Source organism: Falco cherrug (genome assembly GCF_023634085.1).
Source record: "Falco cherrug isolate bFalChe1 chromosome 11 unlocalized genomic scaffold, bFalChe1.pri SUPER_11_unloc_3, whole genome shotgun sequence".
Taxonomy (NCBI): Eukaryota; Metazoa; Chordata; class Aves; order Falconiformes; family Falconidae; genus Falco; species Falco cherrug.
In genome coordinates this window covers 392,752-412,943 of record NW_026599272.1, presented here as the reverse complement: position 1 = coordinate 412,943, position 20,192 = coordinate 392,752, and the positions used below count along the sequence as shown (strand labels likewise).

Below are 20,192 nucleotides of genomic sequence, written 5' to 3'. Positions count from 1 at the left end.
CGGTTCACAAGGAAACACCTGTGAATGAAGCCGCTTTCCAGCTAATAAATAGCCTGAACTGCCCTCTTTCACAAAAGTTCTTCTTCTGGGGATCAATTTAAGAAATACCTGACAGGTGTGTTTTAATCTCCTTTTAGCTTTTTCCAATTAGATAAGAACAACAGCACGGGACAGAAGTTAAAATGGGCAGGCAATTTAAAAACAAATAAATATGGAAAAACAGAAGGATGGGATCAAGAACTGGACCAAAGCCTCAGACTCCTTAAAAAATGTAATGCCTTTTGCCTTGCTCTACCTTGCTTTGTTAGAACAGCGTAAAAGTAATCCCTCAGCAGTCTCTGCTGGAAAAACCTGGAAAGTTTTCCCCTCGAGACTCCTGATACCTGCAGGTCTATTTGCTTTGATTTTTTTTGAGAAGAATAAAGACAAACTAAAGGGCTCCTTTTTTTTTTTTGAGGGTAGGAAATTTAGGGGGGAATTTGTCACTAGCCTGGTTGCAATTAAGCACTGGGTGATTAGCAAGTTATTAACTCTGCCTGGCTTTCCAAGCAAAAGGAATCTCTTGGTCCCTGCCTAAAATTATCAGGTGTTTGAATTTGCCTAATTCCATTCAGAGTCCAGGGAATGCAGCCCAGCTGAAATCTTCATTTGTGAAGACCCGGGGCATCTAATTTACTTAATGACAGGAGGAGTGAATGAAGCTCAGAAGCACAGCGACTGGCTGAGGTGAGCTGGTTGCTTTGTGCTCTGAATTCACATGGAATTCATGTTGGCTGATTGAAAAAAATAAATAATCTGGCCACGAGAAATTGGTTTTGTGGTTATCTGGCTGATAAAAGGTTTGGTGAGAGGGCTGGTGTGGCTTTGTGTACCCATCCCATGGACCGTGCTGCCGTCCTCCATGGCGCAGCTGTGAGCTGGAGGGTCTGCAACCATCTGTGTAAGGTGCTGTTGTGACAACGATCTCCTGTGCTCCTGCTTGGAGTTGGGAAATAAGGTTATCCCTCGTTAGTGCTTCACGGGGCTGTTGCCGTTCCTCTGCCGTACCTAAATCCAGCTGAGCCCATTCAGAAGATGCAGCCCCAAGGAGGTGAGAGGAACTGAGGAAATGATGCTTCCTTCCCTGCCAACTTTCTTCTTAAACTCATCACCTCCGTCTCTCAAACCAAGCCATCTTACCTGCAGCCGGATGATGGGAAATTCCTATCCCAAGCAGGAGGACAGATGTTTTGGACCCTGCACCAGAGCTCCCCCCATGTGAGCAGGACCTGGCAGCCACACAGCGTAGCTTTGGCAGCTCCTACGCTCAACACACCACGAGCTCTGTGGAAAGCAGCGAGTAACAAGGAGTTACCAGGTAAGAGCGAGCGTGTTTTCTCTAATAGCCGTTTGTACCGCTGGAAGGAAAAGCGGAGGGTAGGGGTGAGTGGCAGGAGTTGCGCTGCGCGAGCCCCCAACAGTTCTAACACGCAGGATGGATCTGCTGTTTAACGACTTAAATGTACGGCAGGAAAAGGAAACCAGGGCTCTCACCAGGGATATGATTCCAGCTCTGCTGGTTCCTCAAGTTGGCAATTCTTGTGCACAAGCATTGCCTTTGTTTTATCAAGACCTGAGCGTGCTCGGCGCTGTTAATAATAGTCCAGGAAGTGTTTACTTAAGGCTTCCCTGGTCACGCTTAACAAACACAAGGTGAGCTTATAATAAAACACCCAGTAATTTATTACCAAAGTTCTACCGTAAAAGATAATTTAGTATTCAAGAATTTAAAGCACTGTATTAACAAATATACATCACTCCAGAGATGGAAACTCTCTTAGTCTGGACTGTACAAATACTCAGAATAGATCCTTAGCCTTTCTTTTACAACCTTGATAAGAAACAGGACCAAAACATAGTCTGTTGATGAGACGAAAGAAATTTGTAGATTGCTTAACCTCTCGAGCTGTTTGGGGGAAGTGTCATGTTTTCCTTTAGCGTTTCGCTCTCGTTTCTTTGCACGTCTCCTGGTGTCTTTGCAGCAGATGGTCATCGCAGAAACCTGCCCTAGCGCAGAAGCTTTCCCGGTGTCATCTGCGTTTCACACGGTGCACACAAGCGAACACCACAGCAATCTGCAGCACTGCCGATGCTCTAATGCAAAGCTGCGCCTGGGAGTGAGCAGGATCGGAAGCCTGTCTTCTGCATGCATGCATGTATCACGAGATGGCACTACAGGACAGAGTTCTCCCCGTCCTCATGTTAAAATTTGCTGGACAGAAAATCCCCTCCGAGGAGGCAGAAGGGAGCACTGGGGTAACCCAGCTGTAAGGGAGATGGAGACCTGGCAAGTCAGAGCAAGACACAAGAAATCTTCTTATCTGCTGGGCTTCAGGGCTTTGCCTTCTTCACGACAGCAGCAGCTTCCCGTGGAGGTATTACAGAAGCTCGGTGTGCTCTGGGGGAAAGAGAATGTTCTGGAGAAATGGGGTCTGGCTCGGAGTACGGCAGTGTCTGGTCCATTCCCTGTACGGGATGGCTTTGGGCGGGCTAGCAAGTTGAAGCTCCGACAATGGAAGCAAAAGGATGCAGAGTACGTGAGCTTTGCCTGTGTACCCTGTTCTATCACACTCAAAAAGTGAGTTACACTCAAAAATGCTGTGGAATAAAAATGACCAAAAATCAGTGCTTGTTGCAGCTGCTGGAAAATGACCATTTGGGAATGTTTTGTGCCCAAATGTCTTACATTTCAGTTGCCTCCCTCCTGGCTACATCTTTCTAGCCAGGCAATCTGTCTTTCCTCTACTTTGCGCATTCATCCTTCGTGCAAAGCAGGGTGGATTCCAGAGAGCGCCATTTAGCTTGCTTCTTATCACTCATATGGCTTTAATTAATAAAAAGCAAATAAATCCTGGGTTAGCTCGGAGCCCAGGCAGTTTACAGCAGGTGCCTCTTCTCTAGCCCGCATGGTAAATACAAATCTGATGTTATTGTCACCCCATTGCTGTTCCTTGGTCCCGCAGGCGGGGGATTTCAGTCCTCTCTCCCTTTCCATTGCTATTATCTGTCCCCCTTAGGGTTGTCGGGGTTTTTTTTTTTTTCCTATAGGTATGTCCCTGGGCTGAGGTCCTCTGCTTTCTCAGTAGCTCCCGTGCTCTCCAGAGAAGGCTCAGGAGATGCAGAAGTGTCATTGACTTTAAACTTTGAGACAATCCTGGCCGTTTCCTGCGTGATCTCAAAATGTCTGAGGTTCTGTCTCGTTCCCGAGTGGTGCTTGAGTGTGCTCATGTCAGTCAAGATGGTCCTGCTGCTGGTGCTGTCCTCCAGGACGTCCTTTGCCGTGGAGCTGCTGTCAGTCAGATTGCCTTCTGCACCAGACTCTGTTGCCATATTGGCTAACGTGGTAGTCCTCAAGGGCAAACTGGCAGACTTGGGAATGACTGGTTTCGTTTTTGCCTGCGTTCGGATATATTTTATGGGCTGTCGGCTGAAATGGCACCTGGGCTGGGTCCCTAGGACCGTATCCGAATCACTGTCTGGCTTTTCCTGCACAGAGTCCTCCAGGTCCTCCAGCTCAGAGCTAGCGCTTGTATTCATCTCTGGACAAAAAAAATTGAGACGGTAATCTTAGAACAGCGAGCCAAAGTGACTGTGACAAACCATTTGGGACGATGATGTCTTTTCCTGTTGGAAAGGACACCCAAATCCCTCCTGCATCAACAGAATAAACCACCTCCCTCTAACAGCTTCATTAACCGGCGCTAATAGTGAGGTATGCATTTGAAAGGGGGAGAACAGATGAATCGGGGTTATATTCTTAAAGCTCTCCTCGAGGCATTAGAGCCAGGAGAGCTGGCGGAGATGGCTGTGGACTGGAGAGCTGAGGCAGCAGCAGGGAAAAGCCCTTTGGGAGAACAGCAAGAATTTGTTCGGGACTTCACGTGAGCTACACGGCAGCCGTTCGACACAAAGACGGAGCAGCACGCCAAAGGGGGCCCGGCTACGCTTCCTCTGCTGTGTAGCAACGTGGAGGCAGGCAGGCAGGAGGTGTGAAAAGCAGCAGCCGTAGCACAAGACCTATAACGGCACCACGATGGCAACTCGATTTACCTGGAGCATCCACGCTGCACAGACTGTGGGCTCCCTCCAGAGTCAGCTCGTTGGCGGCTTCCCTGCAAGGCGAGTTATCAGAGACACAGTTCACACTTAAACCGTGCTTGGAGGAGAAATTCTGTGGGGGAAAAGCCACGAGTATGAACACACAAGGCTCTTATATGAAGATAGGAAGACACTGTCCCATTTTACCCCAACTGCTGGCAGAGCCAAGCGAATGGAGGCAACTGCTTGAGCTGAAAGTGCCTTGATCTACCTTAGATCGTCCATAATGCTTGGGCGAATAGGGAAGGAGTTTCCAGAAGGTCACAGGGCAGGGCCACGAGAGCAAGTTACGGGTTGAGACCTGCCAACTCCAGCGTCCACACTGGCAGACCACAACTGCCACAAAACTCACCCCAGAAAGTGGCTGCTGCTTTCTGCACAGCAGCAGTGTGCCGACACGGATTCCCATGTCCTGCAGGATGCTGAAATATTCTCACAAATATTTCCCCAAACGGGGAAAGCCCGTTTGGAACCAAGAAAGGGGAAATGCCAGAAACCAAGCCGCTAACTGGAGCACAGGAATTACGCTCAAATGCAATGGGAGTGCTTGGGAGCTGTAGCTAGCGTGGAACCGCTGAGTTTGCACAAGGATCAGGTCACCTGGGGGTGCTCCAGGAGCTGGATTTATTCCTGGCAAAATGAGAGTGCCCTCAGAAGCAGCTCCCCCCTTTAGAGGTTTGTAACACCTCCTGTAGAATTCAGTTGTGCTGCACAAGTAGGTAAAAACGGCTTTGAAAACAGTCAAAGGCAATAGTTGTGCATATCCTGAAGTGCTTTCGGTGAAGGTTTATTAACCCTGTAGGATTTCTGCACACAAGGAGTGAATTGTGTCTACCCTGGTGATTTTTATTTCAACTCTAAGCATCGTTATTCTAATTTCTGCCTCCTCAGTCAGCTGGACCTGCAGAGAAAGCAGCATTACTGCGTGTCAGACATAGCCAGCATCACTGCAGACACACGGTCTTGCCTGGAAGTGTCCATGACTCAAAAGCAGGAGGCAGAGAATCCCCAAACCCAGATCTCACTCCCTTTGGCTTAACTTTAGGAAAGCCGTTTCCTCCTTCTTGCTTATCAAACAACTGCAAAAAGGGGAAAAAAAAAACCCAACACACCGCGTCCCAGCTCAGGGATGCTACACCCCTTCGTGTTTTTCAAGTGCTGTTGTGAAATACGGTGAGGGAAGAGCAGTGAAGCTTGGGAGGAATGCAGAAGGCTTAGCAGTGGGGTGGGCAAACGGGGGTCAGGGTCCACAGCACCACTCAGGGATGCAGCAGAGCCCTGTAGGGCCTTAGGTGCACGTAGCTGCTTCTGAAGTCACCGAGCTGTTCACAGAGAGAAACGTCCCAAGCAATTTACTATGGAGAACCCCGTAAGTGTCATTTCCAGAATGACTGGGGTCTCAAACGTGGAGCAAAACCTCCATCCAGAGTGGTCTGAGAAGCTGCTGAGTGATCTGTGGCTTATTTTTTCTGTTTCTCCTACTCTATGTGCAACAGGCTCTCTGCTCCTTCCTCTTGCAATAACCCTCTGATAGGAAACAGTTTTGTTAGCTGTGAAAAAAAGTTCTTTAATCACCGGTCCACCTTCCTGCCTCTACAGCAGGGTCAGTAAGCCCAGCTCGGTGTCTGGGAGCTCTACCTCTAGAGTTATGGCCTGGTCTGTGCTTGGGCTCTGAGGTCCTTCATCCTTCTCTGTCGATGCTTCTTGCGAAGAATTTTCACATCCAAGGGATAAGGATGAAGGCAGATCATCCATCCCAAACACCCTTTCGTAGTTCTGAATGAGAAATTCCACAATCTGGGCTTGATACCCAGAGTCAACCAGGCACGACATGGAGACGTCGCTCCCTGAGCCCGGCCGGATCAGAGTTGGCCCAAATACTATGCCCAGGTTGTTTGGGGACATCTTGTTCTCTTCGTATTTCTCTGCCACCCTGGGGAAGGGAAACGGGACCGTTAGGGGCTTCCCAGCTCACAGCCCAAATGCACTGAGCAGACAGATGGAGTGCACCAAACCCCCCATAGGAGGGAGAGGAACCCTGTCTTCTTCCATGGGGAACAGAGCTCTGGTCTGTACAGGGAAACTGGAGGAAAATCTTGGAAGCTGCCTGGGTGGTCTGGATGGTGCAGCCCCGATAAGGATGGGTGTTTCTTGGGACCTGGCTTCAGAGCTGGGTTGAGATGGGCTGCATTCGTGCTATTCCTTGACCTCTCGCTCTGCGCTTTGTAAAGCATTATCAGCAAGGACCTTCTGGCCCTTCTTGGTCATTAAGACTTTCTCCTAATTGCTGCAAGATGTTTTTTTCTGTGAATGAATTTTTCAGCCTTCCTCAACACCCGCTGGGCTCCACAAGGATCTCCCGAGGTTGGACCTGACGCTAACAGCGTGAGAGCCACCGTGCTCCTCACCTGTACAGGTGTGCGATAAGGTGCCGGAGAGTGTTGTAGTTGCTTCCAGGCAATTTGCTCAGCAACTCCTTCATGCTCTGGATGGGGTCGGAAGCCAAGCCTGCCCCGTCCAGCTTCTCCCCAGGTTTTTGCAAATCTTTGGCAAGCGCAATGAGGTCATCGTAGAGCTGAGACAGCAGCACCGGCACTGAAAGCTGCAGCGAGAGGGAAGAAAAAGAGTGTGTTACTTCATCCTGCTGGTCCAGCACCAAGGGATGCCGTCAGCCAAGAGCTGCCCTCTCTGCAGAGGTTTGGTACCCACTTCCTTCAGGAAATGCTTCAGGACCCCCGTGATGTCATGAGGGGAGTGCTCGGAGAGCTCGACCAGGCTCCGGCCGTTCTCGAACGCCTGGCACAGCTTCTCCACCCGTGCTTTAGATCCACTTATCCGGTAGATCCCCTGCGTGGTTCAGAGGGGGAGAGGTCAGGAATTTTGGGTGCAGAGAAGAGAAGAAGGAAGAAAGAATAACCGACTGTTCACCTGCACCCCGAGGGCCCGGGCTTCGATTTCTGAGGTGCATTTCACCACTATGAAGGGAACTTCTTCTGGGAAATCTCGAGGCACCTGCGTGAAGTCAATGCCAAAAAGAGGTGCACGGTTGGGCAGCTTCTTGTGGCCGCAGGTGATGAGCAGGTTCTCAAGACACTTCTTGTGGCAGGCCAGGCAGCACTGAAAGAGCAGAACCGACCCAGCTCATGGTCTGGTTGTGGTCCCCCCCCTGCAGTAGTGCCTGAACTTGAAGAACATCTCCTGTTCCCTCAACCACCAAAACCCCCAAGAGGGTTGTTGCAGGCAAGTGGCAGCTGGTGGCTTACTCAAGGACAGCAAAATCCACGTGGGGTCATTCCGGGGAAGAGAAAGCGGAGAACCCGTTCCTGCAGACCTTCGGTGGGACGAGGGTCGCCCCAGGCTCCCATGCGAGGTATCTGCAACGACATCTAGCCCTCACCTCCTCGCACTCGAAGCCGCTGACCATGAAGGTGTCGCACTCCCTGCACTTGGACGGTCCCCGCAGCTTCCGAAGCCGGTGAGTCTGCGCCGCGCTGGAGAGGAGGATGTTCTTAAACTGCTGCTGGGATGTGCCGTTTTCTGTGGAAACAGCGTTAAAGCGTGAAAAGGAAGCGATACGTCAGCACGGTTTCCACCTCGAGAGTCAACTACGTGCATGGCTTACCATTTTCAAAAGTCTGCAAGGAATCTCTCTCTTCAAAATCATCGGAGGAGGACATGGTGCCAGTGGATGGAGCTTTCGACAATTTCCTGTTGGAGTTTCCTTAAGAAGAGAGAAAATTTAAAATTTATAATTACATTTAAAATGTAAACAGCCATTCTTGTCCTCACGATGCGCAGAGATGGTCAGCGTAGGCTGTATTCCCAGTTTAGGGTTTCGGGCAACGTTAGGCAACTGGGGCTCTCACCTGGGCTAGAACTGGGAGAATCCAGGGACCGGGATTCACAGCTTCCACCAAGGCTTTCTGTGTCACTGCAGAGGGATCTGTTCGCGCCTGCGGAAGTTGGACAGGCTGACAGATCCCCCCAAGTGCTCTTGGGATGCTTCGACATGGGTTTGAAGCCCAAGCCAAGCTCTCAAGAAAACCTGTAAATACTCTTCGATAGTTTCTCCCAGTCTGAGCAAAGCCTTAAGCGCTGCCCTAAGAACCTGAGAACTTCTCCCACCTCTTTGGCTACTAATCTATATTAAACTACAGTGACCTGAGAGAAAATCGGGTTGTTTTTATTAAATTCAACCTACTCTGTTCGCTGTTTGTGGAGAACTGCTTTCTAGAGGTATCTTCTGGCATGCTGGCATCCTTTGCTGCGGAAGAGGTCCTGTGTAATGCAATGCCACCTTCTTTTTGCTGCTGGGAGGGGACCTGGGAAGGGGATTGCAAACAATTTTCCAGCAGTGAAGAGCATCAGACGACAGATATTGCATCACTGAGCTGCCTCGTGAGCACCCGAGGCAAAGCACCTTCCCAGGGCTTAGAGGGGTGCACCGAGTTTTCAAGGAGATGCTGGCAAAACACTTGTACAAAACGAGGAAAATAAAGTTGTTCAATATAATTTCATCTTTTCAAGCTGCAGGAGCGATTTAGAAATTGTGGATTTAGTGCCTACGTGAGAGGAGTGATCTGCATCTTTATAGAGATCTGCTCAAAAAGATCCTAACGTCTGATGCTGCGGGTTTTTCTGTAAGTAGCAATCGCAGCGCTGCCGTGTGGCTAGTGACTTTATAAATGGGTTTAAAACCCTTTTTTTTCTTCTATACACTACAGATTCCTGACCTTTCAGCTAGGATGTGGATTTTCCATGGGTTTTGTTGGTTTTGGTTTTTTTTTTTTACCTCTGCCCTCCAGAAGCGAGCGGCTCAAATTCAAACACTTCCACGTGAATGTCTTTCTTCTGCAGAGCTGGATGAATTCCAGGGTATTTCTCACCCGCTTTGTACGGCTTGCAGACCTCTGACAGGTACTGGTATCCCACCGGAATCTGTTCTGACTGAGTCCTGCCGCTGCTTGAACATCCTTAAAGTGACCTTACAGGGGGAAAGAAAACAAAAAACCTCATTGCTAGTCAAAGCCCAGGTGCTTTGTCCCCCCTTGGATCCCTCAGTCGTTCACCAGTCTTTGGTTTTTCATTACCCAAACTCAATTACCTGCGCTAATGCTTAACAGGTCAGGTAAAAATTATTTGTCACTGTTTCTTGTTCTAGGATTTCCCGCCCCCCCCCCCCCCCCCCCCCCGACTTTTTCTATGGAGATCTGTGTCCTTAAAGCAGCGGTAATTGAAAATTTGAGGGTTTTTGATAGCAAGTTGGCTGCAAAGCAGTGTCCGGAGCCCCCCCGCCTAATTTCAGCTGCTTGAGAACGGTGAGTTATAGGGTGGTTCAACAGAGAAATGCTGAAGAGGTGAGAGATCTTATCCCAGACAGCAATTTTCCTGAAACGAGCGTTAGCAGAGAAATTATAAGACTAGACGTACCCACGTCAGCACCTCATCCCCTTGTAAATGAGCTTCCGGATGTGGGAGACGATCCGGGCTCGCACTTTCTCCAGTTCTTGTCGCCGAAAATTGGCGTCGCTGATGCACGTCTTGTAGAAAGCTTCTGTCTCCTGAACCTGCGAGCAACCCAGAAGCAGAGCGGAGGAGGAGAAAGTCACCAGGACAGCTGGGGAGATGCCATAACGCCGCGCGTGGGGCGGCTGGAAAGACCAGCAGCCTGAGCTCAGCTCGTCACCTTGGCTTGTGCCTCCTCACACGAACGGCGCCGCTTCTCCAGCTGCTTGTTGGCGCTGCCAGGGTGGCTGATGGCGGTGCTTTGGTATTCGTCCTCTGCCTTGGCGCTCAGCTGCTTGGCTTTCTCCAGCTCCTCGCAGCGCTGTATGTATTGCAGGCGGGACTTGCGCAGGGTCGACAGGGATTCATTCTGCAGTAGGAAAGGGGGACAGGCTGAGGAAGCTTGGCAAGGCGGTGGGAAGGACAAGTCACAGCTTTTCCGTAAGGAAAGAGCTCGGTTCCAATGGATATTATCATTCCAATGGACATCAGCATTCTTTGCCCCCCTCCCCCCGAAGTTTGGAAGCAGGAATGCTGCCTGCACTCCCCCTTTGCACCCTTCAAAATTGTGTTCTATAGCAGGATGCATGTTACTTTATTAATTACTGCTTGGTCCTAAATGTTTATTTTCAGCGATTTGAGCCATGACTGGCATAAAGTGCAGAGCCCGTCCATCAGTCTCTTACCATTCTCTTTTGCTCCTTTGTCCACTGATCCTTGAATTCTTTCCTCCATTTCTCAATTTCATTTTTCTTGGCTGACAGAGGCTGTAGAGGAATAACAGCATGGCAACAGTTCCTCATGGGGCAGGAAAAAGTATCTGACATTGGAAAGCAATCCTTGCAAGATGCCTCTTTTTCCCTTGGATTCCACATGCGTTTTCTCCTCTTATCCCCTCCCTCCGCTCAGACCAGGATAAATCACTTCCTTAGGTCCCCGCAATGCTCCCACCTAATCTTTCAGCAAATTTTGTCTGATCCCTGGAGAAACACCGTACCTGGTAGAATTCCTTCTGTTGGAGCAATCCTGCGGTCTCAGTAGCTGAATTTCCAATCTTTATGTCGTGTTCCAGCACCATAGCATACAGCATGCGAAGAGGCATGTTGTGCTGCAGAAACCAAAAAAAAATAAAGATCTAAAATGATGGATAATCACTGCAACCTCCCTAAATTAAAGAGCTGTTGGGAGCTACGCCCAAGATCTATCACCAAAAGGTGGGCAGCACCTACGCTGGTTGAATGAGGGGGGGTTATTTCAGACAACACAGCAGGTTTATCCCTCCAATTTTCCAGTCATTTCCTAAATTTTGAAGACAAAAGGAATTGTCCCGATACCGAGAGGCGTAGGAATGGGTTTGGAGGAATATTTGCTGTAGGGCTTAAGCTGGACCCTATAAGCAGTTCACGTGTGTGGACAGCCTCATGGTTGCTCCACATAGGACTCCCATCCTCCTCCTCCTCCTCCTCCAGGATCCCCATGCAGTGAGGCAGGAATGTCACAAGGATCCCTACCTGTTGGAGGATGGCGTTTCGTCCCGATTCTGCTATCTTCACCATCCCTTTGGCAAACTCTGTCTCTGTAAAAGGGCAGAGCGGATTGGGGGCGGGTAAACCGGGACAAGAGACACCAGAATCCCGGTCGCAGCGGTGGGTTTGTCAAAGCCAGAGGGGATTCCAGTCAATTGGATCATTCAGGGAAGAAGAAATTCCAACTCCATGCCTTTATCTTCAGGCAAAAGCAACTACAAGGGTTGCTGTTTGGCCAGTTTCTCACTGCTGTATTTTTACTTGCAACTGTGTGTCTTTGGCTGTGATTTTAAAAAAAAATAAATATAGAAAATTGTACGGACTTCCAGCTGGTTCTGTGCACAGACTCACCGTAACTCAGGCGTTTCTCAATCCAGCTGAGAAGCTCTTTGACATATTTACACCACATTTTGGCATATTCGAGGGCTGCGTCGATGCCACCTTCGCATCTTATCAGCATTTTGTCTGCCTCCTGAACTGCAACAGAATAAATCCAGGTTCAGAACGGCTCTGGCTGATGGGCAGATGCCCCAAGAATGGCAAAATTGGAGCTTCCAGAGTGGGTGCTGTGAAATACTCTGAAAACACCCCCAAAAAAATGTCTTCCACTGAACGTCATTATGGTCTGATTCACAGCAGCCCTGCCCGTGGAACTGTGCAAGTTCCAGGTAATTTAGACATGTATATTCCTCTGCCCTCCACTTTTAATTAAATACTTGATTTAAAAAAAATAAATCTAAAAGTAAAGGACCTAATGGGTTACTGGGGAGTTGCAGGAAGTATTTTTGTTGTTTGGTGGAACCTGGTGTAGATTTATCATGCTGCAGTGAGCAAATCTAAATACACTTCAAGCTGAAATAGGTGAGAAAAGCAGTTTAGAACTTTTTTTTTTTTTTTCTTCATAGGGACTTTATATGAAGAAAAACCAATTGTGTGTTGCATTTTCTGGTGCCAGCGCAAGTACAGAGCTGGGGAGAATGTCAAAGTGCTTCAGGATCTCCCAAGCTTCACTGGGCAGATTGTTACTGTGCTCCAAACCAGCAGAGCTTTGGGAATTGATGTCTCAGTATTTAGAAATCCAGACCTCGTGAGAAGCTCCTTAATGAGATGTTAATTGCTGAACAGGGGAAGATCTGCGTGCTGGAGGAAGCAGCAGGATTATTGAGCTCAAACGGGCATCCACATCCTCGCTGGGCATCAGGCATTATCCATCAGTGGCGTTAGGAGGCTGCCAGCACCATTGCCAGGTGATTAACTAAGCGTTCTCATTTTTAATTAGCAATGTTACCTGTTATGTCTGCTTGCACTTGCCTCTCTGAACTGGTTTTGCTCTTGCAGAAACTTTCACTCAACTGTCAGGGGAGAGGAGAATGCAAAAAAAAAAAAAAAAAGAAGAAGAGGAAAACGGTGAAAGAAAAATGAGTATTATGAGTATTCAGAAATTTAGAGAATTTTTTAAAAACAGACCGGCTGCAGCATGGATTTTGCTTAGTGAAGCAGCCCAGCACGGTTAAAACAGCCGGAGATTTGACAGGGAGGGTAGAGCGGTGTGAACGGGAAACACGGAGGAAACGCATCGTTAAGGCAGAGGGCTCAAGGCTGGAAAAGGGCTCAAGGCTGGAAAAGGGCTCAAGGCTGGAAAAGGGATCAAGGCTGGAAAAGGGCTGCAGGACGGCATGCTGGCAGCTCTTACTTTACTCTAAATCGTGAAATATTTGATGCTTATTTTTCAGTTTAGCTCACGGGATAATAGGATTACATGACAACGGTTGCTGCCGGAGAAAAATGAAGTTCCTAGCCCCTTAGCTTATACAGAAAAGTGTGAAATGAAGCTGATTATCCCCAAAAGTCCCATACTGCCCAAAGCAAGTGAAAAAACATTAAGTTCTGTTTTGAAGGTCTTCTGTTGCTTAAGGCCAAATTTTTCGAGGTTTTCAACGCATGACTCTTAAATGTATTTCGGATTTGCTGTCTTGTCTGATCTTTTTCTTAGCATGAGGAACTTAAACCAGTGATTTACACATCTTGTTTTTCAGAAAAATAGAAATCCAAACAGTAAATGCCTGAATGTTTCCGATAAATATCATCTCTTCCATCACCACCTCCGTCACGGTGATGACCGAGTGTTGTGAAGTTCTTTTCTGTCTATTCAAGAGCTGTAACTGCTTTTTTCAGATGATCACCCGAAAAACAATCTTAAAGACCTTGAATTTAACAACTTAGTCATGCACTTGGGCAATGGATATTGATAATTGCTTTAATAAAACAAATCTCTTTCTTTGCCTACCGGAATGACCTCTCTTTCTGTGGTCACATCTCCATCATCGGTGCCATCAGCATCGTTGGTGAACATGTCAACCGTCCTGTATAACAATAAAAAAAAATGCAATGGGATAAATTGGGGTTCCAAAGACCCAGAAAACTAGTTCAGCCCCATTTCTCTACATACGTGTTTCCAATTGAGATTTCTATGGCATCCAGGCTCCGGAATATCTCACTGTACCGCTTCCTATTTTCAGGTGCCCTCTCTTGGTTGTTGAGACCTGGAGTTGAAGAAGAAACCGTGTCACTGAAATGCCTGACCCAGCGCTCCCTGAGGTCAGCAGGATGGATCCCAGAGGTGCTGGGGAGCACGGCTGAGCCCCGCTGTCCTTGGAAGTTTGCGGGGAAGCAACACACCGTGGTGGCCCAGCAAGGTGGGTGGGGCCAAGGGCGAGATGGGATTCAAAGGAAAACGTGGGAGAACGGTAAATTCTTCCATCCTGGGGCAGAACTCCTGGAAAATGAGAATGTCCAGGGGGGACACCTGAACCTGATTTTCAGGGTTTGCAATTAGAAACGTTTATTGTAGCTGAGCTGAATTCTGAGCTGAAGTGGTGCCCCTGTCCTTAGCTGGGTGCTGGCAGACCGGAGGGGTTCACGGGGTGATGCTGCGTGCCCTGCGCCTCGACCGACGCCGTGCGCACATGCTGTATAGCCCCATCAGCACAACCGCGTGCGCTGGGCACTGCGGGCATCGCTGCAATGCCTGGGCTGGGCTGTGCAGCAGAAGCTGCCTGCTCCTCCTGCATCACGTGCGTGCGTGGCGCAACGTTTTACGCGCAGGGATCGTTTCTTGATATTATATGTGCTTATTTACGGCGATAATCTACACTATCAAATCCTATATCGCGCTCAGTCCCCAGCTGGTACAAATTATTGTGCGTGCAAAATATAAACGGGGCTTGCCCCTTGCTGCTGTGTGGTTCCGTACGGGCTACGTGTGTGCAGCGCACAGTTGTGTGTGTAGCAGCGTGGAGGCGAGCAGATGTGTTTTACTCGAGGTTCTATTGATGCCATTCATCTTGCTTTCCACCCCGTCAGGTATTTGTCACTGAGGGCTGAAACTCCAATTGACTTGGGCTGAAAGTTGCTGGCCAAAAAAAAAACAAAAACAAAACCCAAACCAAAAAAAACAAAAAGGAAAAGCATTTTAAAATACGAAACTGGGCACAATTGGTAAAACCAAAAGAAAATGTTGCTCTTTGTCCCTTTGACATTCCAGGAAACAGGATGTGGTTGACCTAAATCTAGAGTTGCTTCACTGATAGCTGAGTCTGACAGTGAGCAAGGACTTGCAAATGTTGCTCAAATGATGTTTGGTAGAAAAGTCCATTTGTGTCTCATGTGGTTACAGCTGCTTCTGGGCCCAGTGGTTTGGGTTTACCACTCTCTAAAGATGTCAGTGCAAAGAAAGGACCTGAAGAGAGAAGTACAATTAAAAGAAAGATGGGGAAGTATCACAATTTTGTTCCCCAGAGCTCCTTGTTTGGTGTCAAAGGAGAGCGCGCTCTGAGAATGGTGCAGTTACAGCGTCCCAGCCGTGGACGTAACCGATCTGACCTGACCATCGGCTTAAAAATGGAAATAACCATGAAGAAGGCTGGTGGGCCACTGAAAGCCCACTTTCCCACGCTGTCAGCCCGGAGCAGCATGGGCCAGATGCCGCGTCCCCTTCCGCACCAAGAACTGAGCTGGGAATGCTCCTGGCTTACTCGTCTTTGCTGAGCAAATAATCAAGATTTATGCTGGCCTGGATCTTTGAAAGTTTTCTGACCATTTTACTCTGAAGTGGAATGAGACACTGCAAATATGTGATGACATGCTTGGGTTTTCCACCACAAACCACTGAGGGCTGAAGGAACTGCCAGGAACTGCTCAGAACGGCCGGCCGCGCGTGGGGGACCTGGGGAAGGGACTCAGAAGCCCCGACGACGCTCAGAGAGAACGGGACGCTGAGCCCAGCACCTCTACTGCTTGGTCATGATAAATCAATGTTCCACACTCAGCGGTGACCTGGAGACGGGCCACGGGTAGTCTACCAAACATCTCATTCTGGTTTTTCTGTAAGGTGGTTCATCATCCAGGGTGTAGTAATTCGATTTGAATCCTAACTGCTCTTGGTTACTTGAGACGAGCGGGCGACAGCTTTAATTTTTCTTGTTTACTGCTCACAGGGGATTGTACAACAGGAAGAAGTGACTCAACTCGAGCAGCACTGGTGACGGGCAAAGTGAAACGTTCTGCTTTCGAAAGCAGCCGTTGTGAGGTGCTGCGAGAGAAGCGAGGGTCTCACAAGCCTTTTGCTTCATCTCAATGCAATTAGAGAATCATCACAGAACGGTTTGGGTTGGAAGGGACGTTAACTATCTCGTTCCAGCCCTCTGCCACGGGCAGGGACACCTTCTGCCAGACCAGGTTGCTCCAAGTCCCGTCCAGCCTGGCCTTGAACATTCCCAGGGAATGGGAATCCCTTCCCAGGGATGGGGCATCCGCAGCTGCTCTGGGCAGCCTGTGCCAGCGCCTCGCCACCCTCACGGCGAGGAATTTCTTCCTCATATCCAGCCTAAATCTTCCCTCTTCCCGTTTCAAGCCGTTCCCCCTTGTCCTGTCGCTACACGCTTCGTACAAAGCCCCTCTCCAGCTTTTCTGTGCGCACCTTTAGACACGGTCAGGCTGCTATAGGGTCTCCCCAGAGCTATAAAAGTCGGAAGGTGAAAAAATTGGACGTAAAAAAGTTTTCCTAGCCTTGCTGTAGCTGCTGTTGGCTGCATTCTCACAAATTTAAAAGCATGCTTTCCCTCTACACAACCCCTCTGTGATTCAGGAGCAGCAGCAATTGGTCCCATCTATTCAAAACCTTTCAAGGTCTAGGCCAAGTGGTTCCTGTGCCTCATATGCATCTCATCAAGGAAATTAATTGCCTTGGATGTATTGCTTTTCATTGTCGCAGCTGTCATCAGCCAGCAGTCTGTTGGACACCTTCAGGATGTCCCTTCCTGATGAACTGTGCCCTCCTTGGTTGCCTATGGGCTAAATAATGCAAACATCTCTATAAGTTTCCCTGTACTGGGAGGAAAATGGAGCTCGTCCTTGCAGGGGCTCCCATAAATACCCACAAATTCATCTTTCAAATCCTGATGAAAGTGCTTTGCCTTGACCAGTGAGGACAGAGCATCCACTGGGATATAGGAGCACAGACGTGGAGAGACGCCGGCTTGGTCCTCGGTCCCTTCGATATGACTCTGCAGCCTCTTTTACAAATGGACCCTTCCATTGAAAACCAGTTCTCTTACTGGGCAACCCGACGACAGCTGGGTTTTCAGCAGAAACCCCTTCCAGCATTGGCACCAGACCTGCACCCTAAGGGAGAGCATCTCGGCACGGCCGGCACTGGCGGTGGAGCAGGCCGGCTGCCACGTGGAGCTGTGCCTCATCCTCAGAAGGGCAAAACCATCCCCTCAAGCTGCATCACCAGCTTTCTGGAAAGCTCACCTCCTTTCTCTGCCTTTTGTTATGGGGAGAACAATCCCCCCCAGCGGTGGGCGGGCAGGTATTTTTAGCAGGAGAAGCTTTTGTTGTGCCGTTCAGCAGAAGCATCACTTCCCTTTCAGCCGCAGCTACCGTGAAATGGGGTGAGTGGCTAAAAACCCAAATTCGGCGTGGCGCCGGGGCCAAACCTCGGTATCACAAGCCTGTTCCCAGAAGCGCCTTCCCCTTCGCCGCGCTCAGCCTTGCACTTTGCAACACGACATCGGAATTTTTCCGCCGGGGCAAATCTCCTCTTTTCTGAGTCGAAGGACTCACGCTGCTTGGCAGCAGCGGTGTAAAATCCCGTGCTTGCTAAGCCGCAGCACACTTTGAACCAAATTAGGCACAATTAAGTATGAAACTCTCAAATTGTCGGCTGCTGCTCCTGCCTGAAATCCTCCCTCTTTAACCGAGACACCCCTCAGTGAGACTCCAATGGTGGCTGGCAGCAAAGGGCGACACTCTAGCCGCCTGGAACAGCCTCTCCATCTATCGGGGGAAATAAAACTTTGGGAACAAAATAATCCAAGTTCCTGGACAACAGTTTTGCAAAACCCGGACCACTTCCCGTCTGTCACTGATTTCTCATCTTCTCTTCCCCCTTCAGTGGAGCAAAGGCCATGGCAAAAACTGCATTTTCAAACCAGCTCATTTTTGAGGAGGTAGGAACCGCTACCAGACAGTGTCATCGCCCACAACTGACAGGAAATAATCGCCGGCTCAGATGTTTTAAAGAGCTGTATGTATTAACAAGGAGATTAATGAAATCTGGGGTGGAGGGGGAAGGAAAATTTTTCCATGTTGTACATCAATTTATTGAAAAAAGGTGCGCAGGCTGCAACCCTGCATGTCCCACGGCAGAAACTGAACGCAGGTGCGTTTGATTTGCAAAATAAAAACGAGGCGACTGCCGGCTTTGGAGGAAGATATTAGTAAAAGAGATTTGTCATGGTAGATGGTGGCCCTCTGTAGTTCTTAGTTACTAAACAAACTTGCTTTGTGAGTAAGAAAAGAGCCATTGCATTAATATTCTGTCTGGTCGTTCTTCAAAACTAAGAATAAGGTAAAACAAGGCAATGTTATCGATGGCAAGAAGAATTTCAACCGACGGCAAGGCACAGCAGATGCTTCCAGCACCAGGAAGCAGGAAAAAGACCTCCCAATTAGCAACAGAATGATGAATCTAGGACACTTATTGGCTAAAAATTAAGACTGGACAAAATCATTTCTACAGTCATCTTGGTTTTGCGAAAGAGCTGTCAGGTAAACCCCCCTGACGGCTGAGATTGTGTTGGTGAAAGGCTCTGTGGATATGGCACGCTCGGATTTCTCAAGGGCATTTGGCTTTTGCAGTCCTGTCATGTTCGGGATGGAATTCTTGGTCACATGTTAAAAACTGTTTCGCTGACCGACCTAAAAATATATCTCATCAAGAGACGGGGTTGTTTCTAGAGGGACCTTGGAAGCAGATTCCTGCTCTTGGGTGGGTTTGTGACATGGTCAGACCTCCACTGCATCTCTCCTGATTAGAGCTTGATGAGCCCAAGACTTGGCCAAGTCCAAGAGTCGAGCGGCCTCCGAAATGGTTGTGCTTCCACAGCAGCATGTAGCTGAGCACCCACAACCCAGGTGCGGATGTGGCACCACCAGGCTGGAATCCCCTGCCCTGAAAAGCAGAGATGGACCCCAAGGAGCCGTTGCCTAAGACGAGCCTCACGCCATGCCGTGGGAAGAGGCCCCCCCGAGCTCCAGGGACGTGCAAAAGAGGAACATCGAGCAGCAACAGGCTCTGCTGGTGCCTCTGCACGCAATGGGGGCGATGAGCGTGTCAGCGGTGAGACCAGGGGTCGTGCGGACGCTGCTGGGGCCGCGGATGGCCTTGCAGTGCAGTGTCTAAACCAGCTCAGCTGATTGGCGGAAGATGCCGCGACATCTTTTAATTACCCCCACATACGCCCCTGCGCTATACAAACTGTGCGTTAACGAACATCTTTTCTATTCTCACAACACAGACGTGACCAGACCCAGCTGCTGGAAGGCAAGGCGAAACGAAGAGGTTTCCAGCAACAGGGATAACGATGCACTTGAATGTGGCAGCAGGGAAAGGACTAATGTCACCTGCTGCGTTTCCTTGATTACAGAGCCAGCCCAGGGTGGTGGGGTGTTTGTTGTTTTGTTGGTTTTTTTCACCGTTCTCCAAAGCACCTGGGACTGACCCCCTGTTGACCACAGGGCTCTGGAAGGAGGGGGTTGTGCTTTTGGGGGATAGAGACCCCTCTTAGACACTCGATTGGTAAGTGATACTCAGATTCAGACTGCTGATGTTCATAATTAAGGTTGTTCACCTTTGAGAACAAGGACTTCAGGCAAATTTTTGGTAGGGAGACTGGACCTGGTGATGTGCAAGTACCAGCATCGTGTGCTTCCAGCCTCTCTCTCGAGAACACTGCGCCTTCTGCCTCCTGAACAGGGGGCTTTGTGACCCTTCCTCTTACACAAGCCAACGTCCACTACAAATGCATCAAGAGACTCAGAGAGACCCGAACGGTCAGGATCTTCACACAAACCCCAGGCAGAGGAATGTACAGCTGTTTTCTAGCACCCTCTTCCCCAGGTGGCTCACAGGCTGACCCGCACCACCTGCTGCATCATGCCCCAAAAGCTCACACTATGAACAGGATAAAAGGTTGTTTCAAACGCCGTCACCTACCACTCGGTTCTGGGTCTCCCATGGCTGAATCTTCCGTGTTTTGTTCAGAATCCCAAATTTCGATTGGATCAAACCCAGCTTTGAATCACGGCTGAATTAAGTCAAAGACAAATTCTGGGTCAGATCCAACAGGAAGGAGTTCTCCCAAGGTCCATGACAGCCGCCTGTGGAGACGACCTACCCAAAAGAAGTGGCAGAAGTGCCCGTCCGTGAGCGTGGTGGTTGTAGCCAAGTGGCTTCCTGCAGACACGCTTCCGTGTGAGGAAATCGTGCGGCGTACGTTTGTTTGATCATGCGATTTGCATAACTCAGATGTGTCTTGGTAAATAGCAAAGAAGGGGCCGTTTCTGCCTCCTCCTGCCTCCACTGCTTGCACTTATCGCAGCAGCCCTGGGATGTTGGTTTTTTTTTTTCTACCTGCCGAGCGCACACTGCTTCCCAAGAACTGCCCGTGATTCCCAATG

At 49.2% G+C, this 20,192-nt stretch overlaps 1 protein-coding gene across 1 annotated transcript; it reads right to left on the bottom strand.

Moving 5' to 3' along the window:
* Window positions 1-1,698: 1,698 nt before the first annotated feature.
* On the bottom strand, window positions 1,699-19,978 carry GMIP (GEM interacting protein). The gene is given in 24 exon segments (XM_014277023.3): window positions 1,699-3,578; window positions 4,090-4,210; window positions 5,776-6,070; window positions 6,546-6,739; window positions 6,847-6,984; window positions 7,066-7,254; window positions 7,535-7,674; window positions 7,760-7,858; window positions 8,004-8,090; window positions 8,339-8,411; window positions 8,414-8,459; window positions 8,930-9,090; window positions 9,092-9,121; window positions 9,568-9,590; window positions 9,593-9,704; window positions 9,824-10,012; window positions 10,329-10,409; window positions 10,640-10,750; window positions 11,154-11,218; window positions 11,520-11,645; window positions 12,457-12,520; window positions 13,456-13,531; window positions 13,618-13,711; window positions 19,729-19,978. Coding segments are annotated over 24 exon segments (3,033 nt in total). The 5' UTR covers window positions 19,751-19,978; the 3' UTR covers window positions 1,699-3,081.
* Between the last annotated feature and the right edge of the window lie 214 nt (window positions 19,979-20,192).